Source organism: Rhizoctonia solani, chromosome 15 (genome assembly GCF_016906535.1).
Source record: "Rhizoctonia solani chromosome 15, complete sequence".
NCBI lineage: Eukaryota > Fungi > Basidiomycota > Agaricomycetes > Cantharellales > Ceratobasidiaceae > Rhizoctonia > Rhizoctonia solani.
In genome coordinates, this window is record NC_057384.1 from 1,475,504 (window position 1) to 1,498,193 (window position 22,690).

General features: G+C 45.3%; 5 protein-coding genes across 5 annotated transcripts; 4 read left to right on the top strand and 1 right to left on the bottom strand.

Moving 5' to 3' along the window:
• Positions 1-13: 13 nt before the first annotated feature.
• On the bottom strand, positions 14-11,190 carry RhiXN_12255 (Retrovirus-related Pol polyprotein from transposon; the record flags this gene model as incomplete). The annotated part of the gene is made up of 5 exons (XM_043332070.1): positions 14-1,193; positions 1,251-3,702; positions 3,763-8,358; positions 8,419-8,480; positions 10,859-11,190. 5 exons carry the CDS (start codon positions 11,188-11,190, stop codon positions 14-16), a joined length of 8,622 nt encoding a protein of 2,873 aa, XP_043186831.1.
• Positions 11,191-13,824: 2,634 nt separating this feature from the next.
• RhiXN_12256 (Retrotransposon gag protein) lies at positions 13,825-15,179 on the top strand (the record flags this gene model as incomplete). The annotated part of the gene is made up of 2 exons (XM_043332071.1): positions 13,825-14,142; positions 14,196-15,179. The coding sequence occupies 2 exons, from the start codon at positions 13,825-13,827 to the stop codon at positions 15,177-15,179; spliced, it is 1,302 nt and encodes a 433-aa protein (XP_043186832.1).
• A 239-nt stretch (positions 15,180-15,418) lies between these two features.
• Positions 15,419-18,764, top strand: RhiXN_12257 (Retrotransposable element Tf2 protein; the record flags this gene model as incomplete). Its single annotated transcript, XM_043332072.1, has 2 exons — positions 15,419-16,801; positions 18,345-18,764. 2 exons carry the CDS (start codon positions 15,419-15,421, stop codon positions 18,762-18,764), a joined length of 1,803 nt encoding a protein of 600 aa, XP_043186833.1.
• A 204-nt stretch (positions 18,765-18,968) lies between these two features.
• Positions 18,969-20,033, top strand: RhiXN_12258 (Retrotransposable element Tf2 protein; the record flags this gene model as incomplete). The annotated part of the gene is made up of 1 exon (XM_043332073.1): positions 18,969-20,033. The coding sequence occupies one exon, from the start codon at positions 18,969-18,971 to the stop codon at positions 20,031-20,033; it is 1,065 nt and encodes a 354-aa protein (XP_043186834.1).
• A 1,297-nt stretch (positions 20,034-21,330) lies between these two features.
• RhiXN_12259 (uncharacterized protein) lies at positions 21,331-21,779 on the top strand (the record flags this gene model as incomplete). Its single annotated transcript, XM_043332074.1, has 2 exons — positions 21,331-21,637; positions 21,691-21,779. The coding sequence occupies 2 exons, from the start codon at positions 21,331-21,333 to the stop codon at positions 21,777-21,779; spliced, it is 396 nt and encodes a 131-aa protein (XP_043186835.1).
• Between the last annotated feature and the right edge of the window lie 911 nt (positions 21,780-22,690).

Sequence of the window (22,690 nt, forward strand, 5' to 3'; positions counted from 1 at the left end):
AGCCATGTGGAGCTTAGAACTCCTTCTTCTTCCTGTGATTGTGATGGATAGTGGAGCCAGAGGTTCGCTTCCATTCTTTGATTACTTCTGGAGCATTCCTTAATTCTTTCTCTGTCCTCCATCTATCATGTTCTGAGCTGTACCCAAGCCAACAGATTTTGTACTGCCTAATTCTCTTGTTGCCTTTCTTTATTGTCCTTTCTTCTACTATCCTTTCCACCTCATATTCAGGCATCTGTTGGAAGTCTTCTCTAGGTATATTCTGAGTGGGTCGGCTTCCAAACTCTGGGGGTGATGCCTTGTAAGATTCCAAGTGTGCTATGTTAATGATTGGGTGTATGCGATAGCTAGCAGGTAATCTTATCCTATATGCTACTGGTGATATGCTTTCCATGACTTCAAATGGTCCTTCATAACGCATATTTAGCTTATTCCCTTTCCCTGACTGATGTTTGAGTAAGTTTAAGGAATGGGGATTGATTAAGACTAAATCTCCTGGCTCAAAGGTAACATGTGTCTTGTCAGAATTATAGTATTTCTGTTGATAATTCTGAGCTACTTTGAGAGCGTCCTTAGCTAATGATTGTGCTAATTCCATGGATTCTTTGAATTCTTCAGCTGTTTGACTTTCTTGGGCTGGTCTTGGAATGTTCTCAGAAGTGAGAGCCAGTAAGTTGGCTGATGTTAGAGGCTGGAATCTGCGGAGTAGGAAGGCTGGTGTCTGTTGTGTGGATGTATGCACACTTGTATTGTATGAGTGCGCAAATCCTGATAGAAGCTTACTCCAATTGTCCTTAGCTGGGTTAGTGAATACTCTAATAGCCACTTCTGTAGTTTGATTAAGTATTTCTGTTTGTCCATCACTCTGAGGATGATGTGCAGTGGTGAGTGCTTGCCAAATTCTTAACATACTAACTAAGTGACCCCAAAAGGCTCCTGTCCATCTAGCATCTCTATCAGTGATTACTTGCCGAGGTAAACCATAGTGACACCATATGTGATCATGGAACAGTTGCGCTGTTTGTACTTCATCTATCTGAGTAGTACATGGGATGAAATGTCCATACTTAGTTAGTTTGTCCACAATAACTAGGATAGCGTTGTAGTTGTTACTTAGTGGAAGATCCATGATGAAGTCCATTGATACTACTTCAAAGGGTTGCTGTGGAATAGGTAAAGGTTGAAGGAATCCTCTGGGTCCATGCCGTCAATGTCCTGCTTTCTGACAGATATCACAAGTGTGTACATACTTCTGAATGCTTCTAGCCATCTTAGGCCAATAGTAAGCAGAAGCAATTTGATGATATGTCTTAGCATAACCAGCATGTGCTCCTTGATTGAGGTTATCATGATTTTCCTTCAAAATATCTACTTGTAGATCCCTAGGTACACATAGCCAATACTTTTCCTGGGAATCTATAAAGTAGATCAATCCATTATCTCCTATCTGGTATTGATGGAAGGGTGGATTGAGTGGATTGTGGTGCGACTTGAACTCTTCCATCACTTGCTTGAAATGGGAGTCCTTCTTGTATGCTTCTATGAACCTTGTGATTTCTTCTGAGTTTATTGATATTTCCACAGAGTATGAGGTAGTTGTTTGATAAGATATAGCTTCTGCCGGTGTGGGTATCCACTTCTTGATGGGCTTCTGGCTATTTCCAATTTTGTAACTCTGGGTGAATGCGCTTGCAACTCTAAGAAGTTTCTCTTCAAAACGTTCATTTATCTCCTTGTAGAGGTTTCTTAATGGGTCTTCCTCCATATTGAGCTTGAGTGGAGTCGATTGATCTGCCAGAGGGCTGGTATGATATGGGGTTCTCCTCCTAAGTCTTGAGATAGGATCTGCATTGTCATGTACTCTTCCTGCGCGGTGCACAATCTGCATTCCTGGGTAGGCTGAGAATACTAAGCCCCATGTCATGAGTCTTCTGTTGACATTATTGTAAGTCTTGCTCCAGGTGAGAGCGGCGTGATCTGTGATAGCAACAAATTCAGCTCCTTCCAAGTATACCTGAAATTTCACAAGTGCTTCCTTGAGGGCTAATGCTTTGCGCTCTGTTGGGGAGTAGTTTCTTTCTGCTTCTTTTAGAATCCTTGACCAATAAGCAATGACTTGCTCCACTTGTACAGTTGTTTCTTCAAAGTCTTGCTTATCCCATGTATCCCCCCCAGTCACGTTGTCTCTCTGCTTGGAAGCAGGAATTGTCATTCTGGGAACTGGGTTTCCTTTGTCATATTCCCCCCTTAAGTACTTGTATGCCTTTGTCCCCTTTAGGTCTTTTATCTTGATGGATTGGACTTGCTGTAATATTCCTCCAAGGCCATAGTCGCATGCATCTGTATATAATCTGTATGGTTTTCCAATAATAGGATAAGCCATTACTGGAGCAGATGCAAGGGCCTCTTTAGCAAGTTCAAACGCTTGTTGTTCCTTTTCCTCCCAAGACCAAGCTGTTCCTTTCTTGAGAAGCTTGAACAAAGGCGCTACAATCCATGAGTAGAAGGGAATATAGCTAGAGAAATAAGTCATCACTCCTAGGAAAGTCTGTAAGGTAGGAACATTTTTAGGGGGTTCCAACTCTAAGATAGCATCAACTTTTTCCTTGTGGGTTGATAGACCTAATCTTGATACCTTCTGTCCTAGCAATAGTAGTGATTGGTATCCAATGTGACATTTCTTTGGAGATAGGGTGATTTCAGCTTCTTCAATAGCTCCTAAGACTTGATCTAAGTGATTGCAATGGTCTTCAAACTCAACACTATAGATCACTATGTCATCAATATATACTAGGGCAAATTGCCATAGAAATCTTGAAAGTATCCTATTCATGACACGCTGGAACTCTGCTGGTCCATTCCTATATCCAAAGAGTAGTTTGGTAGGTTGCCAATGGCCGTTGTGGCATCTGAAAGCAAGTTTCTCTCTGTCTTCTTCCTTAATGGTTAGCTGAGTGAAACCAGCTAGCGCATCTAAGGTAGTAAGCCATTGAGATCCTTCCAAGGCATGCAAGATGTCAGTTTGTTTTGGTAAGGGATACTCATCTGGTACAGCTACTTCATTGAGACGTCTATAATCCACACATAATCTGGGTTTATTGTTGCAATAGACTACTATGACAGGAAATCCCCAAGCACTCTTGGATGGCTCAATGACTCCAAGTTTAAGCCATTCTTCAATCTGTTTGTCAATGACTTCTCTTTTAGCTGGAGAAGCATGGTAAGGGGTTAGAGATATTTCTTTAGTTCCTGGCCTTAGTCTAATTTCCAGTTGAGTGTTATGAGTACCAAGTCTACCATCTAATCCAAAGGCTAACTCATGCTTGCGCAAGACTTTTTCTAGTTTAGCCCTTTGATTAGGAGTGAGATGTTCTGAGAAATTAACTTCTTGAAGGAATCTATCTGAAGGGACAGGTTCTGGGTCAGGTACTTCAGCAGTCTTGGGTCCTCCTTCAGGCGACTTCATTAATTCCTCTTCTTGTGCAGTAGGCTTTTCTTCAGCTTTCCTCTGCACCATGGCTTGTACTAAGGTAGCATACTTGATAATGCTGTCTTTTTCTTCCTTAGTAATGTCCTTTTCCTTTGCAAGGTATTCATTGGGATCATGCATATATCCAAGAATTTCTCCTCCTTGCAATCTTAAAGGATGTTCTGATAGGTTAGAAACCTGAATCTTAGGATTGTTCCTATCTATCAGGCAGTCTGTTATTGCAAACAGATGTTCTTCTTGTCAATGGGAATTGAAAGATCTGTCCATAAAACCAGAGGCTTGACCTTCCTTCCATATTGTCTTGACTTTGATGAGCTTGATGGTATGCGCTGGGATAGTAACTGTCTCATAGACTTTTACTTTGACAGTATTGGGAGGTAATTTCCTATGTTGAAGTCGCTTCTTGTAGGCTTTCTTAGAGATCTTGATTTTCTCAGAATTCTTGATGAATCCTTGCGCAACTTCAACCATAAAAGTATTACCTTGTTGGTCAATTCTTGGGCTGGAATCTGATTCTTCCACAGGAATAGAACGTCCTGTATCCCCAAAAACTATCCTTGTTCCTTCTCCATTCCTAACTAATGACAGTTGATACTGAGACGCAAAGTCTGTTCCTAGGATAAAGGGTGTGTTCATGTTAGGAACTATATAGGCTTCTACAATCATTTTAACTAATCCTTGTTCAGTATCAAAGATGATAGGAAGGGAAATATACTGTGATAGGCTACTATTCCCAGTAACTTGAATTAACTTGAGTTTTTGTCCAATGCGCACTCTAGGTGATGGATCTAGAGTTTTAAGTATTGACTCATTAATGAGAGTGATCTCTGATCCTGAGTCAAAGGTGATGCGCTTCTTAGGTCCATTACTTGTCTGAAGCCAACCTTTGATGATGGTGGCTTTGGATCCAAAGAAAGCAGTTCCTGGTGGTCTTGACATTAATCGCTTGAGAGTGATTTCTTCTCCAATTTTGGCAATAGCTGTATGACTACTAGCCATTTTCAGTTTCTTATTAAGGCTCTTCCTAGTGGGGAGCTTGGGTTGTACATATCCAGAAAATACAGATGAATCAGATTCCTTACTGCCCTGGTCAGCAGAGTTAGTACCCTGGCTGACAGTGGTCCCCTCCAGACCATGCTGTTCCTCCTGGGATCCAGAGCTGGGCTTAGCGCTGGAGGTAGAGACAGCTAATGACTGAAGGGGCTTATGAAAATCCTGCTCTTCCTCAGAAACAGACTCTTCTCCTTCAGTGTCATATTCTGTTTCATCAAGGTAGGCTTCATCACAGAGATCTTCATAAGCTTCCTGAGCTTCCCATTCATCATCATCTGCTTGTGCCATATGTGATCGCACAAATCTGGAGTTCTTCTTGGCATGCTTACAGTCTCTATCCCAGTGCATCATACTTCCACAGTGTCTACAAGGTCTAGCTTTCTTGTCTTTAGGAGTTTTACCTTTAGATACTGTAGAGTCATCCTTAGGGTATTTTGGTGGAGGATTATTTTGATGCCATCCTACTGGTTTAGATCCTGCTAAGTGTGAGCGCGCACTTGGCCTAGAGTGCCTGTTTCCTTCTAGTCTCTTGAGAGTAGATTGCATCTGGTGTAGTTGACGCTGTATGTCAGAGTTATGAGAAGAATCTTTTCCCAAAAGGTCCTCCTCATGCCATGCAATCTTGTCAAGGAAGTCTTCCCAAGTGACTATTCTTGAGGTGTCTATATGCGTGGTCCAGGACTTAGGAGCACCATTCATGATTTCAAAGATTAATTCAGAGTCAGTCCAGTCACTGACAATAGTGAGAGCTTCCATCTTCCTGATGACATAGTCTTCTGGGGTCTCTTCTGAATGATCTTTATCCCTGAACCTGATGCGCATGGCTTCATTCTTGCTTCTGTTCAGGAAGGTCCTATTCATGAAGTGGATAGTGATAGCTTGCCTAAGTGCTGGCCAGTCTTCAGTTATAATTTGCCTATAGTCCTTATCTAATGCATTGAACCATCTAAGAGCTCTTCCTGTGAACCTGAGAGGAATCTGCTGTCCAAGCTGAATTCTGGTGTAGCTACTATACTCAGCTATGTTGTTGATGGATGTCATCCAGCGCGACAGCTTCTTAGTGTCTCCATCCCACTCTGGGATTATGTCAGGTTTCAGCTTAGTATCAAAATGTACAGGAGCTGGATTGAAAGGTCTAGCTCTAGCTGCATTTGCTTGAGCATATGGTTCATTTCCTGGATCTTCTGGGTCATTGGGAGGTCCTCCTCCATTCCTTCTAGGTGGGTTGTTCCTTCTCTTACCAGAGTTATCAAAATCTCCCTCATTGCTATCATATGGTGGGTCATTTCCTCCTCCTCCTTCAGCTAAGGGAGCTAGTCTATCTCTAAGTTGGTCCCTAGGAGGTGGATCATTAAACAGCTCACTAAACCTTCTAGAGGAGACCATACGTCCTACAATATGAGGAGGTAACCTAGTCCTATCAATGGGTGGTGCTGGAGGTACTTGAAGTTGTGGGACAGGTGCTAGTAGAGGGGCTAAGAAGTTTCCTCTCCTACTCATATTAGCTTCTTCTCTAGTAACTGGTGCTGGCTGCTCCTGTAAGTAAGGTAAATTGGTATGGATACTTAGAGGAGTTCTTCTTGATTCAGGAGAGGAGGTAGGTCTCCTGTGGGCACTTTCAGCTAGTCTAGAGGAGCGCTCTTCTGGGATTGTAGATACTCTGGTAAAGGATTCAGCTGGTATAGCTGGTCTTCCTGAGGATCGCCAATTTGCTCCCAAGGAAGATCTGCAATTAATAAAGTCAGCATGTGGAGGTGGATCTCTAAGAGGAATACTTGGGCCTGCAAGGCTAACTCTTCTAGCAGCGTTGCTTAAAGGTGGATTATAAGGTATATTCCTAACATTATCCTCTTCTACTTGGCTCCTAATCCTGGGAGTAGACTGTGCTACTGGGATTTGCATGGTATGAGTAGCAGCACTTGAGACAGAAGTAATAGAATCAGCAGGAGTAGCTGGGGCTATTAGTTCTGGGGCTACTTGGTCTCTTCCAGTTGATGATTCAGAAGAACTTAAGCCATCTATACTTCCATCTGAAAGATTGTTGATGTAGTTTTCAAGGGCTTGTATATTGAAAGGAGGTATAGCTGAAGGTTGGGCAATAGGAACACTTGCATTACCTCTAGGTGATGATGGTAAGGTTTCTTCTGAACTAGTGGAAGGGACTATAGTGGGTCTAGGAGTAGGTGGTCTAGGTCCTAGAGATCTAGCAGCTTCTCTCCTAAGTCTCTCAGTCCTTTCTAAGGTAGGTGGGACTTGTAATGTTACATGGGGTGACTCTTCTGGTATTCTTCCTAAGGGTATAGATCTAGAGGAAGAAGTAGCAATAGAGCTAGGAGGTGATGGTAAAGGTTCTGAGGGGATAAGTGTGGTTCCATTATCAGGTCCTAAATACCTAGGTTGCATAGTAACAGTAAGAGAGGCTTTGGATGAATGAAGACTACTAGGAGGTTGTCCTGGAGGAGTGCTACTGGAGGTGTGCAGGGTTACAGTTGGAGGAGAAACTTGAGGATCTGGAAGTAAAGGACTAGCAATAGTAACTTGACTAGTGGGTTTGATAAGACTCCTTAGTAAGTTTTCTTGAGCCGCCTCCTGTGGAGTGACAGAAGAGGCTCTAGAACCTTTGGGCACTAAAAGGGTCATATCTTGCTTGAGTTGTAGAGTCCTATCCCTAAGGTGTTCTTGTCCAGGTTCTACCTCACTGAGATGTCCTGCTGAGATGACTGGGGAAGGTGGTCCAGTCTGAAGTTGTCTACCAAGGATCTCATATAGCTTTTGAATGAAACGCTCCATCTGATCCCTATAAGTGACAGCAGCTACCTCAAAGGAATGAGAGGTGAATAAACAGTCATGTTCTGGCCATTCTGGAATAGGCAATAGCTCTTCCATGTCATAGACGCTCTGAACAGTTCTCTTGATTAGTTTATTCAGGTCTATGTGTAACTTACCATATTCAGGCCAATGGTTGATTTCTTGAGCAGGAACTAACTTGGTAGTAATGCAACATGTAGGTCTAAAGGTTACTACAGTATCTAGTAGTTTGAAGTAGTGAGAAGCCCATTGCTCACAAGAAGGTGAGGGGTAGCAATTCTCATGGGCTGGAGGTATCTCCACATGATAGAATACTCTTCCTAGCTGCCTGTAGACTTTCCTAAAACTATTAGCTTGAGGGTTCTTCCTGCACCAAGAGGTCATTTGGGTACAGTCAGGCTGATAGTTGAATTCTCCTGGAGATTCTTCATTTAAAGGGTATAAGGTAGTGGAAGGAGAATAGGGTAGGTACTTCTGGATTGCTGGGTCATTAGTAAAAGACCTATCATTAGGATCCAGTAAGGCAGCTTGAGTTTCCCTATGCTTAGATATGTGGGCTTCAGAAGTCTTTCCTTTAGATCTCTTAAGCTCATGAGAGTTCATAGGCTCAGAGGGCTGAGGTTTACTAGAGGAAGGTTCCAACATCTCTATATCAGGGAGTCCAAATACAGGTATCATTCTCTGGAAGGTAGCTGAGCTAGCCTTATTACCAAAAGATGAAGGTTTCCTTATAGAAGAACTTGGCTTAGCTAGCTTGTCTGCTTCCTGAATAGCTTCATATTCCAAAGGAGACAATCTTGGAGAGTGTCTGGATGATGACTTATGAGAGTGGGGTGATATTCTTCTTGAGCTACTAGGTCCTGCTTGAGGGTCTTCCAAGGCTGGCATGGAAGCATGTGGCTTGATGGGTGATTCATAGGGTTGGATAGGTTGGGGAATCACTAGCTCCTCAGGAGAGGATTGCTCAATAGAGTACCTAGTAGGTCCAAAAGGGTTGCTGGGACTATCTGTAGGTATGCTGTCTCTAGGAAGCACAGAGCTTCTAGGGGTACTATGTCTAGGCATACCTTCTCTTGAAAGTCTTGTGTCCCAAGGGGTCCTATTAGAGGATACAGGTCTACTTGATCTTCTAGACATAAAAGAATGTTAGTAGAGTATCACAATTAGAATGTATATACAAAGTATGAAAGCTTGTACAAAAGATTACAGGTAAGAATTAAAGATAACCAACACTAGGCCCTGCGGTGGTCACCAATGTTAAGAGTCGTGTAAGTACAGGAGTAAGAAAGAATTACTATATACAAAATGTATATGAGAATAACTAAGAACTAGTATTAAGAATCAGAATATATGCACAGAATATATGCACAATATAGGCTAGATTATCAGGAATAACAACTCCTAACAAATAGTCTAGCAACTATGAAGTGCAGGTGGTTGGTTATGTATAGTACCTTAGACTAATGTTACTTAAGCCTAAGTGACCAAGGGTATGTATACTTAAGGTCTCTGGGATAGTACCTTAAGTAAGAGGATTACCTGACTAATGTACAGGATTTATAGGATTTGCCTAATAAGTATGGGACTTATATATGCTTAAGTAAGACTTAAGACTTATGGGGTTTACCTAAAATATATCTAGGATTTATGAGATATTGTAGATAAAGCTATCTACAATATAAGGGGTATGGTGGATTGAAACACTATCACTCAATCACAACAATCCTTACAGTATTGTTGCACTATACTCAATGTTGAACTCAACAACTGTGACAGTCAAGGGGCACAGGGTTGCAGTAAGTACACTAATAGGTTACCCTGTGTCTGTTGGGACTGGCCTATGGTCTTAGTGCGCCGAATAACCTCCTATGCTATTTACAGTGAGTCAATCACTAAAGTAAATGCGCAGATAAGCTGTTAAAGGCTTGTGTGTATATGTCAATATATAAGAGTGGATAAATGGATGCATTAGAAGCGTCTTCACAGGGTCCTTTTATACCCTGAGAAGGCGCACAAACAAGTATATACATGATTGATACCAAGAGGGGGTACAGGAGGTACAGGTGGCAACTGAAACACTTGAGGGAGCCAATACTTTGGTACATAGTAAACAAACAACAGATCCTAATATTTGCCCCAAGGCAATGTTTGCCCCAAGGCATTATTTACCTGTGTGGGTCCTTAGATGTCCCAAGGCTAAGTGTTTCATCCTTGGAGTAAACAGTCCCAAAGGTAGGATACCTCTGCATTGGGTACTTACAGTAAATGGGGCATAACTCTACCAAATGTTGTCCGTTTTGGGAGTTTGACCCAGCGTTCTGGAGCGCGCAAACATGCGCACCTAAGCGCAAGCGATTCGGCAGTGTGGGATGCCCGGGTGATGGAGAAAAGGCGCATTTAGTGCGTCGGCGCTTAAGGGCTGATTAAGCGCCGGAGCACTTGCCTATGCGACAGGGGGGACCCTGAATATTTCTGTGTGTAGCCACAAGATAGAATCTTGAATAATAAATACTACAAACAAGAGAAATATTACTTGTTACTGTTTATCTACTCAGCTGAATTTATATATATTTAAATGAGTGAGAAAACAGCATATATGCGAAAGACATTGCATATTAAGGGTATTCCTGAGGTTTGTAGGTTCTGTAAAGGTCACTATTGGATAGAGGGACCTTGAAAACCTTAGTTCGCATCTTTATCTCACTTATTTACTGTAAGATTACTAGTGTAATTAATAAAATAAGTACAGATTAAAGAAGAAATGTCATATCCATAACAAGCGCCCTCCTCCTTGACGTCCTTACAGACGTCTAGGACAGGTGGATAGAAGTTCCTTGACCTTCCAATGAAGGCCCCTTGTGAATTGCGCAATATATGTGTCCTAGACGTCTGTAAGGACATTGAGGGCGTGGGCGCTTATGGCCGTGTGACTAAGTACAGAGAACCGCTTAAGGCGGCGTGTGATACCCTACAACATCTAACTACTAAACTACGGTGTCCAATGCCTTAAGGGCAATGGCAAACTACGTAAGTACAGCGGGGTTGACGCTTAAGGCGTTGTACTACTGAGTGGATCTGGCTGTAAGGCCTTGTACAATGTGGGGGTTCAACAAGAGGTAATCAACCTGGGTGTTACCATGGTCGGTTGGCCTCTTTATATATTCTCCAGACTGACTAATTACAAAATGTACAATATCCAATACCTAATCCAATAAGAACCCCGCTCTGCAGTTGGCCTTACTCATGCATACGTGTCACTGACGTGTTATGATGACGTCATAGGTGGAGGTGGCTACGTATGCTGATATAAGCGCGGATGGGGACGTGGCTTGGCGCTTAGCGTATGATATAAGCGCCAAAGTCACGTGATTGAAAATGTTGTTTGTTCAGCTTTGTTTAAATTTGAGAAAATTGGAATAAATCCCGTGGTATTGATTGTGTCTATGACAATATGCTTCCTTGTTCCAGTCAAGTTCTGCAATGAGGTTGCAGAATTCAGTGACATACTCTGCTGTGGAGGCAGTCTGGGTGAGGGCAGCAATCTTTTGCGCTGCTGCCTGTTTGGTGTTGGGATTGGCAAAGGCCTCTTTGAACCAGGCTGTCATAGTAGGAATGGTGGTGGGGGCATTGGGCTTGCCCTTAATGATGGTGCCAATGATGGGGAGGGCCCAGTTGGCAGCCTTGTCTTCCATGTGGTATAATATCCATACCACCATCTGCTCCTCCTCATCAAACTGGTTGCAATGGAGAGCTACCCAAAGTAACATGCAGTCCAGCCACTGGGTGGCTTTGCGTCCTCTGGTATCCCCCTTATATTGGTTGGGGAGTGTCCTGGACATGGTCACATGACCAGTACAAGTGGTTGCATGCTGGCCCAAGCCCAAATTTGGGGGGTAGCAGGTGTAATCATGGGTTGTCAGCAGAGGAATAATAGGGCTCTATGACTTAGTGGTCAAGCTGGTTCAATTCTGGCTAGTTCTATTTTCCTCTGTTTATGACATGCAGGCAAGGTCTGAATATTATATTATTATAGAAGAGATTATGTCATCCCCCCCACCTCAAATCTGTAGTAGTTTAGTATAGTATTTGATAAAGGACTGGAGGGGGGGGAGGTCATGTGACCTGGACTTAGAGAATATCACTAAGTCCAGCAATGTCAACCATTAGTCTCTTATATGTGGGAACCTGGGGGTTCTGAGTGCATAAGTGCAAATATATGCGTGTTTCCAGTGGCCGTAGTGTGTACCATGAGTGCCCTGGTATGTGAATAGAGGGCACAATAGGGGTGTGGCTCATGACATGCAGAGGGGGATGTTGTTGTAGACACACTTGATACCATGGAATTTATTCCAATTTTCTCAAATTTAAACAAAGTTAAGCAGACAACATTTTCAATCATGTGACATCAGCGCTTATATCATACACTAAGCGCCAAGCCACATCTGTCATGCCCTAGAGGCGTGACCACCTTAGAATCCACTAAGTTAAAGAAATAGTGAATATATGCGCTATTTTAATGAAGATATATGGATATATGCATCTTTATGCTGTTTAGGCGCTGAGCGCTTATTATGTAATCTCATCACATGACCTTGAGTCATGTGATCACGTCTTTCTTATCTTTGGTCATGTGACCTTATCTTTGTTATTGTGTTTGCTCATGTATGTACTATTCCCTCTGCTTGTTGAGTATATCAGGAGGGTTCTGAGAGCCTTAAGCCTCAGAACCCAACCTCTTATCCCCTTCCACACTACCTGCCCTAAGACATACAATTAAAGAGTATTGCCTGAGAGCATACCAGTCCCTGTCAAAGGTTCCTTGCCCTGCTATCTTTATAGCATAGTGCATCTTACTGTATTAGGTCTTGTCCTACCCCTTCCTGGCAATTGCCCTTGAGCATTGTTAGGCCCTACTTGCTGATAAGTCCTATATTAGGCAATAGCTTGTTAGGTTTACCCTCTGGTAGTTGTTGGCTCTGACAACATCCCCATCCATGCTTAATCAGCATATGCAGCCACACCCACTATGACATCATCATGACACATCAGTGACATGTATGCATGAATAAGGCCAACTGCAGAGCAGGGTTCTTATTTCTTATATAGTACTTCTTTTCCCACACACATGTATTTGTAATTAGTATAGTCCTGTAATATATAAGGAGGCCAACCAACCATGGTAACACCCAGGTTGATTACCTCTTGTTGCATCCCATATTGTACAAGGGCCTTACAGCCCAGTAACCACTTAGCTACACCTTCCACACTGCCTTAAGCAGCTCCCCTGTTGTATTCACTTTACTTGCCATTGCCCTTACGGCCTTGGTCATTGTAGTATAGTTGGTTGTCAACGTAGGTAGCTTGCTCACCGCCTTAAGCGGTGTTGTAGACACAATCGATACCAGGGAATTTATTCCCAATTTCTCGAATTTAAACAAAGGCAATCAGAGAACATCTTCAGTCACGTGACATCGGCGCTTATATCATACGCTAAGCGCCAAGCCACGTCCCCATCCGCGCTTATCTCAGCACACGTAGCCACCTCCACCTGGTGACATCATTATGACACGTCAGTGACACGTATGCATGAGTAAGGCCAACTGCGGAGCAGGGTTCTTATTGGATTATATATTTGAAATGATGTATTTGTAATTAGTCACTCTATAGAATATATAAGGAGGCCAACCGACCATGGTAACACCCAGGTCAATTACCTCTTGTTGCATCCCACCACTGTACGAGGGCCTTAAGCCCAGTAACCTTACTTAGCCACTCAGTCCACACTGCCTTAAGCGGCTTCCCTGTTGTAGTTACATAGCTGGTCATTGCCCTTACGGCCTTGATCACCGTAGTATAGCCGGTTGTCGTTGTAGGATAGCTTGCCATTGCCTTACGCAATTCTTACTTAGTCTTTCCCGGCCGCAAGCGCCCGCCTCCTCAACGTCCTTACAGACGTCTAGGACACTAGGTAATCAACCTTACGTCGGTTGCAAACCGTTCTGCACCCTACCCTACTTAGATCCAACAAACAAGAGAGCCTCCTGTACTAGTACAAGGGAAATCAGGTGATTGGACTCGCCTTTCGCTGTTAATAATCAAACCAGCGTTGGTCCCACCTAGTACCAAATTACTACAAGGCAGACAGGTCTTAATTGTCCGCATACCCCCGGTCACTGCACCCTCTACCTGCAACCTTAGACAGTCAATCCACCCGCTTGCAGAAAACCTGCTCCACATCACGCCCGCTTACAGCTGCTGATTGGTTGAAAGGACTGTCCAACGCTAGGTTGGTTGAGACAAAGGTTTAGCGTTCAAGTAGTAAAGCAACCTATAAGTCCTGATATAGGCACCCTTGGCTACATAGCCCCCACTTCCCCACATCGCCCATCATTACCTCCCGCACCCCCTCTCGCGCTTCCTCCTGCGCCTCCCAGCGCACCGCTTCCCACCAAGGCCGTTCCTACCCTCATGAAATGGCAACCCGCTCCCGGAGCACCGCTCGTCCCCCGTCCCCTCTCAATCAAGGAGAGTTGGGACCCGCTATTTCGGCAACCGCCGATGAGCCAACAAGCCTTGAACCCAAGGTCTACGGGGAAATATCCCTTGGACAAGCAATCTCCCTTATCCTGGGATTGCAAAATCAAATCCTCCGACTTGAGCAGGAACTCGAGGAAACAAAGGAAGCAACAAAGGAAGCCCGAGACTGGATGGGCGCAGTCGATCAAGCCCTCACTCGCATTGAGGCTAGGGGTGGAGCCCCCCACACACCAGAAGACCGGAAACCTCCGGCAGTTGAGGCCACGCCCAGGCCCCTACCCAAAACCAACACTTTTCCAGCGCCTAGTGCGCCCCTTGTCTCCTGGGCCGTCCCCTCCAAAGCTCCCCCTGCCTTCGCGCAACCAACTCCCGTCCGGGCCCCCCCACGAGTCCATACTCCCCCTCCGCCTTTGCCTATCCGCCTCTGCTCCCCCAAATCCCACAACCAGCGGCCCCTGTAGCCGCCTATCAAGCCCCTGTCAAGGTAGACCACCCTGACGCCTATACGGGGAAAATAGGGAACGAAGCCCGCCAATGGCTCACGCGGATGTTGGCATGGGTACGTCTGAACCAAAGGATGTTCCCAACCGATCAGGAGACCTTGTCATTCCTCCTGATGAATATGAAGGACGTAGCAGGAGCCTGGGCTCACCCCCATCTTGACCAACTAGGGTCCCACAGGGCCCTGATTCAATCGGTCGACAACTTCAGGACGGAGTTCTTGGCTGCATTCGGCAACCCAGATGCTACGCAAGCCGCTGAGCGGCAAATCACCCACCTTACTCAGACAGGCACCTGTGCTGAGTACATTACAAAGTTCAGGACCATTGCCATGGACCTGGATTGGAATGACGCCGCCCTCCGTGGGCAATTCGCACGTGGCCTCCACTGGGAGGTCAGCCGCCTCATTGCCACCCGAGAACGGCGCCCCACCACACTCCTTGAGCTGCAGAATGCGGCCCTGGTCATTGACAACGCCCTCCGTGAGGAGCGCGCCAGCCACCCGCCTAAGGGTAATAAGTCTGGTGCCCCCACTACCAACCCCAATAGGGGGGCGAGTACCGGCCAACAGGCCACGAGACCAGGACGCCTCTCCAGCGATCCCAACTTTGTCTCCAAGGAGGAGCAAAACTGCCGCAGGGCTGAAGGCCTCTGCATCAAATGCGGTAAAGCGGGCCATAAATTTGCGGAATGCCGCACTGGCTGGAAAGCCACACCCAAGGAGGAAGGTGTCAAAAAGGAAGCCGCCAAGATCGGCAAAGAGTCTGGACCCAAATTGGGAAAAGACTAAGGGTACCTGCTGCCGCGCGCAAGGACCCTAAGGACTCTGGTTGTGTTGAAATTTGTAATATATCTAGAAGCTCGAATAGAATCTCACCCCTCTTCACAATTCCAATCACACCAGAAAGAAAAGCGGAACAATTAGAAGTCCTGATTGATTCAGGCGCCACCTCCTCCTTTATGCACCCACAAACCGCGGAATCACTCCGCCTCCCACTCATAGATCTCCCTCTACCCCGTACCGTCACTATGCTCGATGGGTCAAGCCCCCAGGCTGGTAAAATCTGGAAGAAGGCTAACCTAACCTTCTCCTTTGATGGCAAACGTATGACTGAGACCTTCCTCATTTGTAACACAGGGTCTCACGCCGCCATCTTAGGGTTAAAATGGTTGGATGCCCACAATCCGGAAATTGACTGGAATTCCCGTACACTGTCCTTCCCTCACACACCACCAGAACACGTGGCTATTGCTGAAGAGGAGGAAGCTGACAAAGACCCACTTAAAGGAGTACCTCCCAAATACCACCCATACGCCAAGGTATTTGGGGAAGAAGAATTTAATAAGCTTCCCCCTCACCGACATTACGACATAGGGATTGAACTTACCAAAGAAGGCCCCTTAAACTCACCCCTATATAGCATGACCAATGCCGAGTCTGCCACACTCAAGGACTGGCTCAGGGACGAACTCAAGGCCGGAAAGATCCGCCCCAGCAAATCGTCAATAAGTTCCCCTGTTATGTTTGTGCCCAAAAAGGATGGCTCCCGTCAACTTGTAGTGGACTATTGTTGCCTGAACAACCGGACAAAGAAGAACGTCTACCCGTTACCCTGCCCAGATGACCTCATGGCCCAACTCCGTGGTGCCAAGATCTTCACCAAACTAGACCTAAGGTGGGGTTACAATAACGTCCGCGTTAAAGAAGGTGACAAATGGAAAACGGCCTTCCAAACCAAGTACGGCCTCTACAAATCCCTGGTCATGACTTTTGGTCTGACAAACGCTCCTGCCGCTTTCCAGCACTTCATGAATGAACTATTCAAGGATTTACTGGACGTATGCGTCATCATTTACCTTGATGACATCCTAATCTATTCTAAGGATGACGCATCTCACACGGAGCATGTCCACAAGGTTCTGAAAAGGCTAATGGGTAACCAGTTGTTTTGCAAAGCGTCAAAGTGTACCTTCCACGTCACATCAGTGGAATACCTTGGGATAATTGTCTCGGACAAAGGCTTTAGTCTGGATAAACTCAAAATCCAGGCAGTTCAAGAATGGCCCACGCCCACCAAGGTTAAAGAGGTACAATCCTTCCTCGGATTTGCCAACTTCCTCTGCCAATTTGTTGCCAACTTTAGTCACATGGCCAGGCCACTACACAATCTGGTCAAAAAGGATACGGTATGGAACTGGGGCCCCAAGGAACAGGAAGCTTTCCAGAACTTGAAAGATTCAATCACAAAAGCACCTGTACTTTGTCACGCAGATCCCGCCAAACCCTATTTCCTGGAAACAGACGCATCCGGCGCAGCCTTGGGGTCCATACTTAGCCAACGTCAAGAAGATGGCCGGTTACACCCACTAGGTTTCCTTTCAGAGTCATTTAAGGGAGCTGTTAAGAGTCGTGTAAGTACAGGAGTAAGAAAGAATTACTATATACAAAATGTATATGAGAATAACTAAGAACTAGTATTAAGAATCAGAATATATGCACAGAATATATGCACAATATAGGCTAGATTATCAGGAATAACAACTCCTAACAAATAGTCTAGCAACTATGAAGTGCAGGTGGTTGGTTATGTATAGTACCTTAGACTAATGTTACTTAAGCCTAAGTGACTAAGGGTATGTATACTTAAGGTCTCTAGGATAGTACCTTAAGTAAGAGGGTTACCTGACTAATGTACAGGATTTATAGGATTTGCCTAATAAGTATAGGACTTATATATGCTTAAGTAAGACTTAAGACTTATGGGGTTTACCTAAAATATATCTAGGATTTATGAGATATTGTAGATAAAGCTATCTACAATATAAGGGGTATGGTGGATTGAAACACTATCACTCAATCACAACAATCCTTACAGTATTGTTGCACTATACTCAATGTTGAACTCAACAACTGTGACAGTCAAGGGGCACAGGGTTGCAGTAAGTACACTAATAGGTTACCCTGTGTCTGTTGGGACTGGCCTATGGTCTTAGTGCGCCGAATAACCTCCTATGCTATTTACAGTGAGTCAATCACTAAAGTAAATGCGCAGATAAGCTGTTAAAGGCTTGTGTGTATATGTCAATATATAAGAGTGGATAAATGGATGCATTAGAAGCGTCTTCACAGGGTCCTTTTATACCCTGAGAAGGCGCACAAACAAGTATATACATGATTGATACCAAGAGGGGGTACAGGAGGTACATGTGGCAACTGAAACACTTGAGGGAGCCAATACCTTGGTACATAGTAAACAAACAACAGATCCTAATATTTGCCCCAAGGCAATGTTTGCCCCAAGGCATTATTTACCTGTGTGGGTCCTTAGATGTCCCAAGGCTAAGTGTTTCATCCTTGGAGTAAACAGTCCCAAAGGTAGGATACCTCTGCATTGGGTACTTACAGTAAATGGGGCATAACTCTACCAAATGTTGTCCGTTTTGGGAGTTTGACCCAGCGTTCTGGAGCGCGCAAACATGCGCACCTAAGCGCAAGCGATTCGGCAGTGTGGGATGCCCGGGTGATGGAGAAAAGGCGCATTTAGTGCGTCGGCGCTTAAGGGCTGATTAAGCGCCGGAGCACTTGCCTATGCGACAGGGGGGACCCTGAATATTTCTGTGTGTAGCCACAAGATAGAATCTTGAATAATAAATACTACAAACAAGAGAAATATTACTTGTTACTGTTTATCTACTCAGCTGAATTTATATATATTTAAATGAGTGAGAAAACAGCATATATGCAAAAGACATTGCATATTAAGGGTATTCCTGAGGTTTGTAGGTTTTGTAAAGGTCACTATTGGATAGAGGGACCTTGAAAACCTTAGTTCGCATCTTTATCTCACTTATTTACTGTAAGATTACTAGTGTAATTAATAAAATAAGTACAGATTAAAGAAGAAATGTCATATCCATAACAGGAGCAGAACAGAATTATGATACGCACGACAAGGAATTACTTGCGATCATCCGTTCCTTTGAATACTGGCGCATTTTCTTGGAAGGGACAGTTCACCCAATCATGGTCTTTACGGATCACCGGAACCTAGAATATTGGAAGGAGTCAAGGACCTTTAACCGTTGTCACGCACGGTGGCACCTGTTACTAGCAGGATACAATTTCCAAATTGTGTACCGCCCAGGTAAACAGTCCGGCAAACCAGACACCCTGTCCCGCCAATCCAATCATGCCAATGTTCCCCCTGCCAACCAAACCATGCTACCAGATCCTGTCTTTGCCAACGTTGCGCTAGTCCTGCCAGAAAAGGAGTTACAACGTCAGATTGAGCAATCCCTAGACCAAGACGAGTCCTTGGAGGAAATCCTCCAATTCCTTCAAAACGAATCCAAGGCACCACCTTCCATCAAATGAGCATTCAAGGATTATGAAATGGAAGCAGGGTTGCTATTCTACCAAGGACAAATCGTAGTACCAGATGTAGGCACCCTAAGGACGGACTTGCTACGGATATTCCACGATAGCCCCTTAGCCGGACATCCTGGCAGACAACGAACCCTGGAATTGGTCTTGCGTAACTACTACTGGCCTGGTATCCGCGCCAACACATATTGGCACATGGACTCCTGTGAGACATGTCAGCAAATAAGGAAGCCCAAATACGCGTCTGTTCCACCCCAGCCCCTAGAGCTTCCCGCTAGACCCTGGCAACACGTTTCTTACGACATGATTGTTGATTTACCAAAGGACGGAAATCACAACTCAATCTTGGTCATCATTGATAGCTTCACCAAGTACGGGATATTTGTCAAATGCTCTAAGAAACTGAAAGCCCCGGAACTAGCGGAATTATTCCTGGAACACGTATGGAAACGGCACGGCATGCCCAAAAAAACGGTCTCGGATAGGGGGAAAGTGTTCAACAGCAAGTTCTTAAAGGCGCTGTACAGACGTCTGGGTATAGACCCTCACTTCTCCTTGGCGTATCACCCCCAGAGCGACGGACAGACGGAACAAGTCAACCCATCCATTGAACACTTCCTCAGGGCGTACTCAGGGATTAACCAACAAGACTGGACTAAGTGGCTGCCAATGGCGGAATTTGCATACAACAACGCCGTGCACAGTAGTACTGGGAAAACCCCTTTCAAAGCCCTATACGGATGGGAACCCACCTTAACCCCATCCAACATACCGACAGATGTTCCAGAAGCGGATGAACTTGCCCAAACAATGGAAGCGCAATGGAAGGAAGTAGAGTCGGCCCTCCGGCAAGCCAAGCAACGGATGACAGCTGGAGAAAGCGGAAGCCCTACAAAATTTGAAGTTGGAGAAGAAGCTTGGCTCGACGCCAAGAATGTCAACCTCAAAACCTTGAGCCCCAAACTGACAGAACAACGTTTGGGCCCATTCAAGGTTACCAAAAAAATCTCCGACCGCGCTTACCGGCTAGAACTGCCCCCAACAATGCGCATTCACAACGTCTTCTACATGGGACTCCTATCTAAGGTCAAAAGGGACAGCAAGCGCGCCTTCAAGAACCGCCCACCACCAGTCACTGTGTACGGGGAAGAAGAATACGAGGTGGAGGGGATCACTGATGCTGAAGAAAGGAACGGGAAATGGTTCTTCCAAGTCAAATGGAAAGGCTACGGATCCAAGGAGAATACATGGGAACCTTGAGAAAACTTAAAAAACGCTGAAAAGATTTTAGAAAAATACAAAAAAGACATGAAAAAGAAGGCCCTCGGCGCTGCCAAGGCCCTTAGAGGGGGGGCAGTGTCGTAGACACAATCGATACCAGGGAATTTATTCCCAATTTCTCGAATTTAAACGAAGGCAATTGGAGAACATCTTCAGTCACGTGACATCGGCGCTTATATCATACGCTAAGCGCCAAGCCACGTCCCCATCCGCGCTTATCTCAGCACACGTAGCCACCTCCACCTGGTGACATCATTATGACACGTCAGTGACACGTATGCATGAGTAAGGCCGACTGCGGAGCGGGGTTCTTATTGGATTATATATTTGATATGATGTATTTGTAATTAGTCACTCTATAGAATATATAAGGAGGCCAACCGACCATGGTAACACCCAGGTCGATTACCTCTTGTCGCATCCCACCACTGTACAAGGGCCTTAAGCCCAGTAACCTTACTTAGCCACTCAGTCCACACCGCCTTAAGCGGCTTCCCCGTTGTAGTTACATAGCTGGTCATTGCCCTTACGGCCTTGATCACCGTAGTATAGCCGGTCGTTGTTGTAGGATAGCTTGCCGTTGCCTTACGCGATTCTTACTTAGTCTTTCCCGGCCGCAAGCGCCCGCCTCCTCGACGTCCTTACAGACGTCTAGGACAAGCAGTATTTACTTAGATACATCTGGCCACAAGCGCCCCCCCCTCCTCAACATCCTTACAGATGGCTAGGACACTAGGTAATCAACTTTACATTGGTTGCAAACTGTTCTGCACCCCACCCACTAAGTACCAACAAACAAGAAGAGTACCTGTACTAGCACAAGCAAAATCATGTGATTGGGGCTACCTTGCAGGACAGAATAATCAAAAGTCCCCCACCCCCATGTAGTAGCAAATTGCTATAAGGCAGACTACTCCTATCATCTGCATACCACACGGTTGCTGCACCTTTTGCTAGCAGACCTAGACAGCAGATACACCTGCTTGCAGAGACAAGGTACTACATCATGCCTGCCCACAGCAGTGATTAGCTACACTTACTGTTCAATGCTAGGTTGTTTGACGCAAGGTCTTAGCGTATCATGCAATAAAGCGCTCATAAGTCCTGACAAAGGCACCACTAGCTCCCCTCCCCACTATCCACCATTCTCTCTTGCACTCCCACACGCTCTTCTTTGTGGGCTTCTTCCCACGCTGGCCACTCCTACCCACAACATCCAATAGCAACCTGTTCCAGGGCAACCTCTTGAGCCCAATCCCCTTTTGATCAAGGGTACATGGAACCCCAGCTTCCGCCAACCACCTCTGTCAAACTTGGCAAGGTCTCCCTTGAGCGCGTCACATGGCTCCTCCTTGGCCTTCTTGGCCATGTCAAACATCTCAAGCAAGAAATTGCCAAAATCAAGGAAGCAGGGGTTGAAACCCAGACAAACATTGAAAACATATCCCAAACCATTGATGTTGTCAAGGATGGGCTCAGAAGCCTCCAACTTCAAGGGCCCCAAACACCCATAGGCCCCCAAGCAAAAGCTGTGGAAGAAACACCACACCCCTTACCAAAAGCCAAGCCTATTGGATTGGCTAGTGGGCCTCCCTTTTGGCCAGAACAACCCCAGGGCCTCCCAAGCTTTGCCCAGCCTACCCCAAGAAGAGCTGCTCCCCCGCAAGTCCCATCTCCCCCTCCATCTCTGCATCTCTGTTACAACCTCCTTACATATACCATTAGATTTGCACAATTTTTCTCATATTTCTACTATTTTTTACAGACTCCTTACCTTTACTTTTTCAATCACGTGATCTTGGCGCTTATTATGCCAAGATACCGCGCCAAGATACCGTGCCAAGGGCGCCTAGGAGAAATCCACGCTTCTGCGCAGCCCGCAGCATGCTTCTCTTTTTCACATGTAGTCTTCTATTCACACGCGCACAGACCACATGTAGTTAGTATCTTTGTCTATATATACAGCAGGGAAATCACTTGGAAACCCCAAGTCAATTTTACCTTGTCTCATACCCATTGAGGAGGACAGTTCCAGCCAGCTAAGTAGCCAGCCCTTATCAGTAGTTGCATCACCCCTTATTACACTTACCACACCTCCCAGGCCTAAGGCCCCCTTGTTGACAGTAGTTAGCAGTAGGACGCCTTACGCGTCAGTAGTATAGCCTAGGTAGATTAGATTACATAAGCTTGTGTGTAGTAGTATGGCTGTAAGCACCTGTCCCCACTAGCAAGTACCCACCTTACAGTGGTGTACAACATTGTAAAATCAACTTGTGTAGGCTTTAATCAACAACAAGAAGGCTCCCAGTACTAGCACAAGGGAAATAACCGTGATTGGGGCCACTTTGCGGAGTATAATAATCAAAAACTCCCCACCCCCACGTAGCACCAAATTGCTATAAGGCTGACAAGTCCTGATTGCCCGCTTACCACGTGTTTTGCCAGAACACAGCAAATAGCAACCCTAGACAGCTGATCCACCCGCTTGCTAAAAACCCGCTCATATCACGATTGCCAGATCTGCTGATTTGTTGTAGGGATAGTCCAACGCTAGGTGTCTGACGCAAGGGTTTAGCGTACACACTCTGCACAAAAACCGCCCATAAGTCCTGATATAGGCACCTCCCCCATGCTGT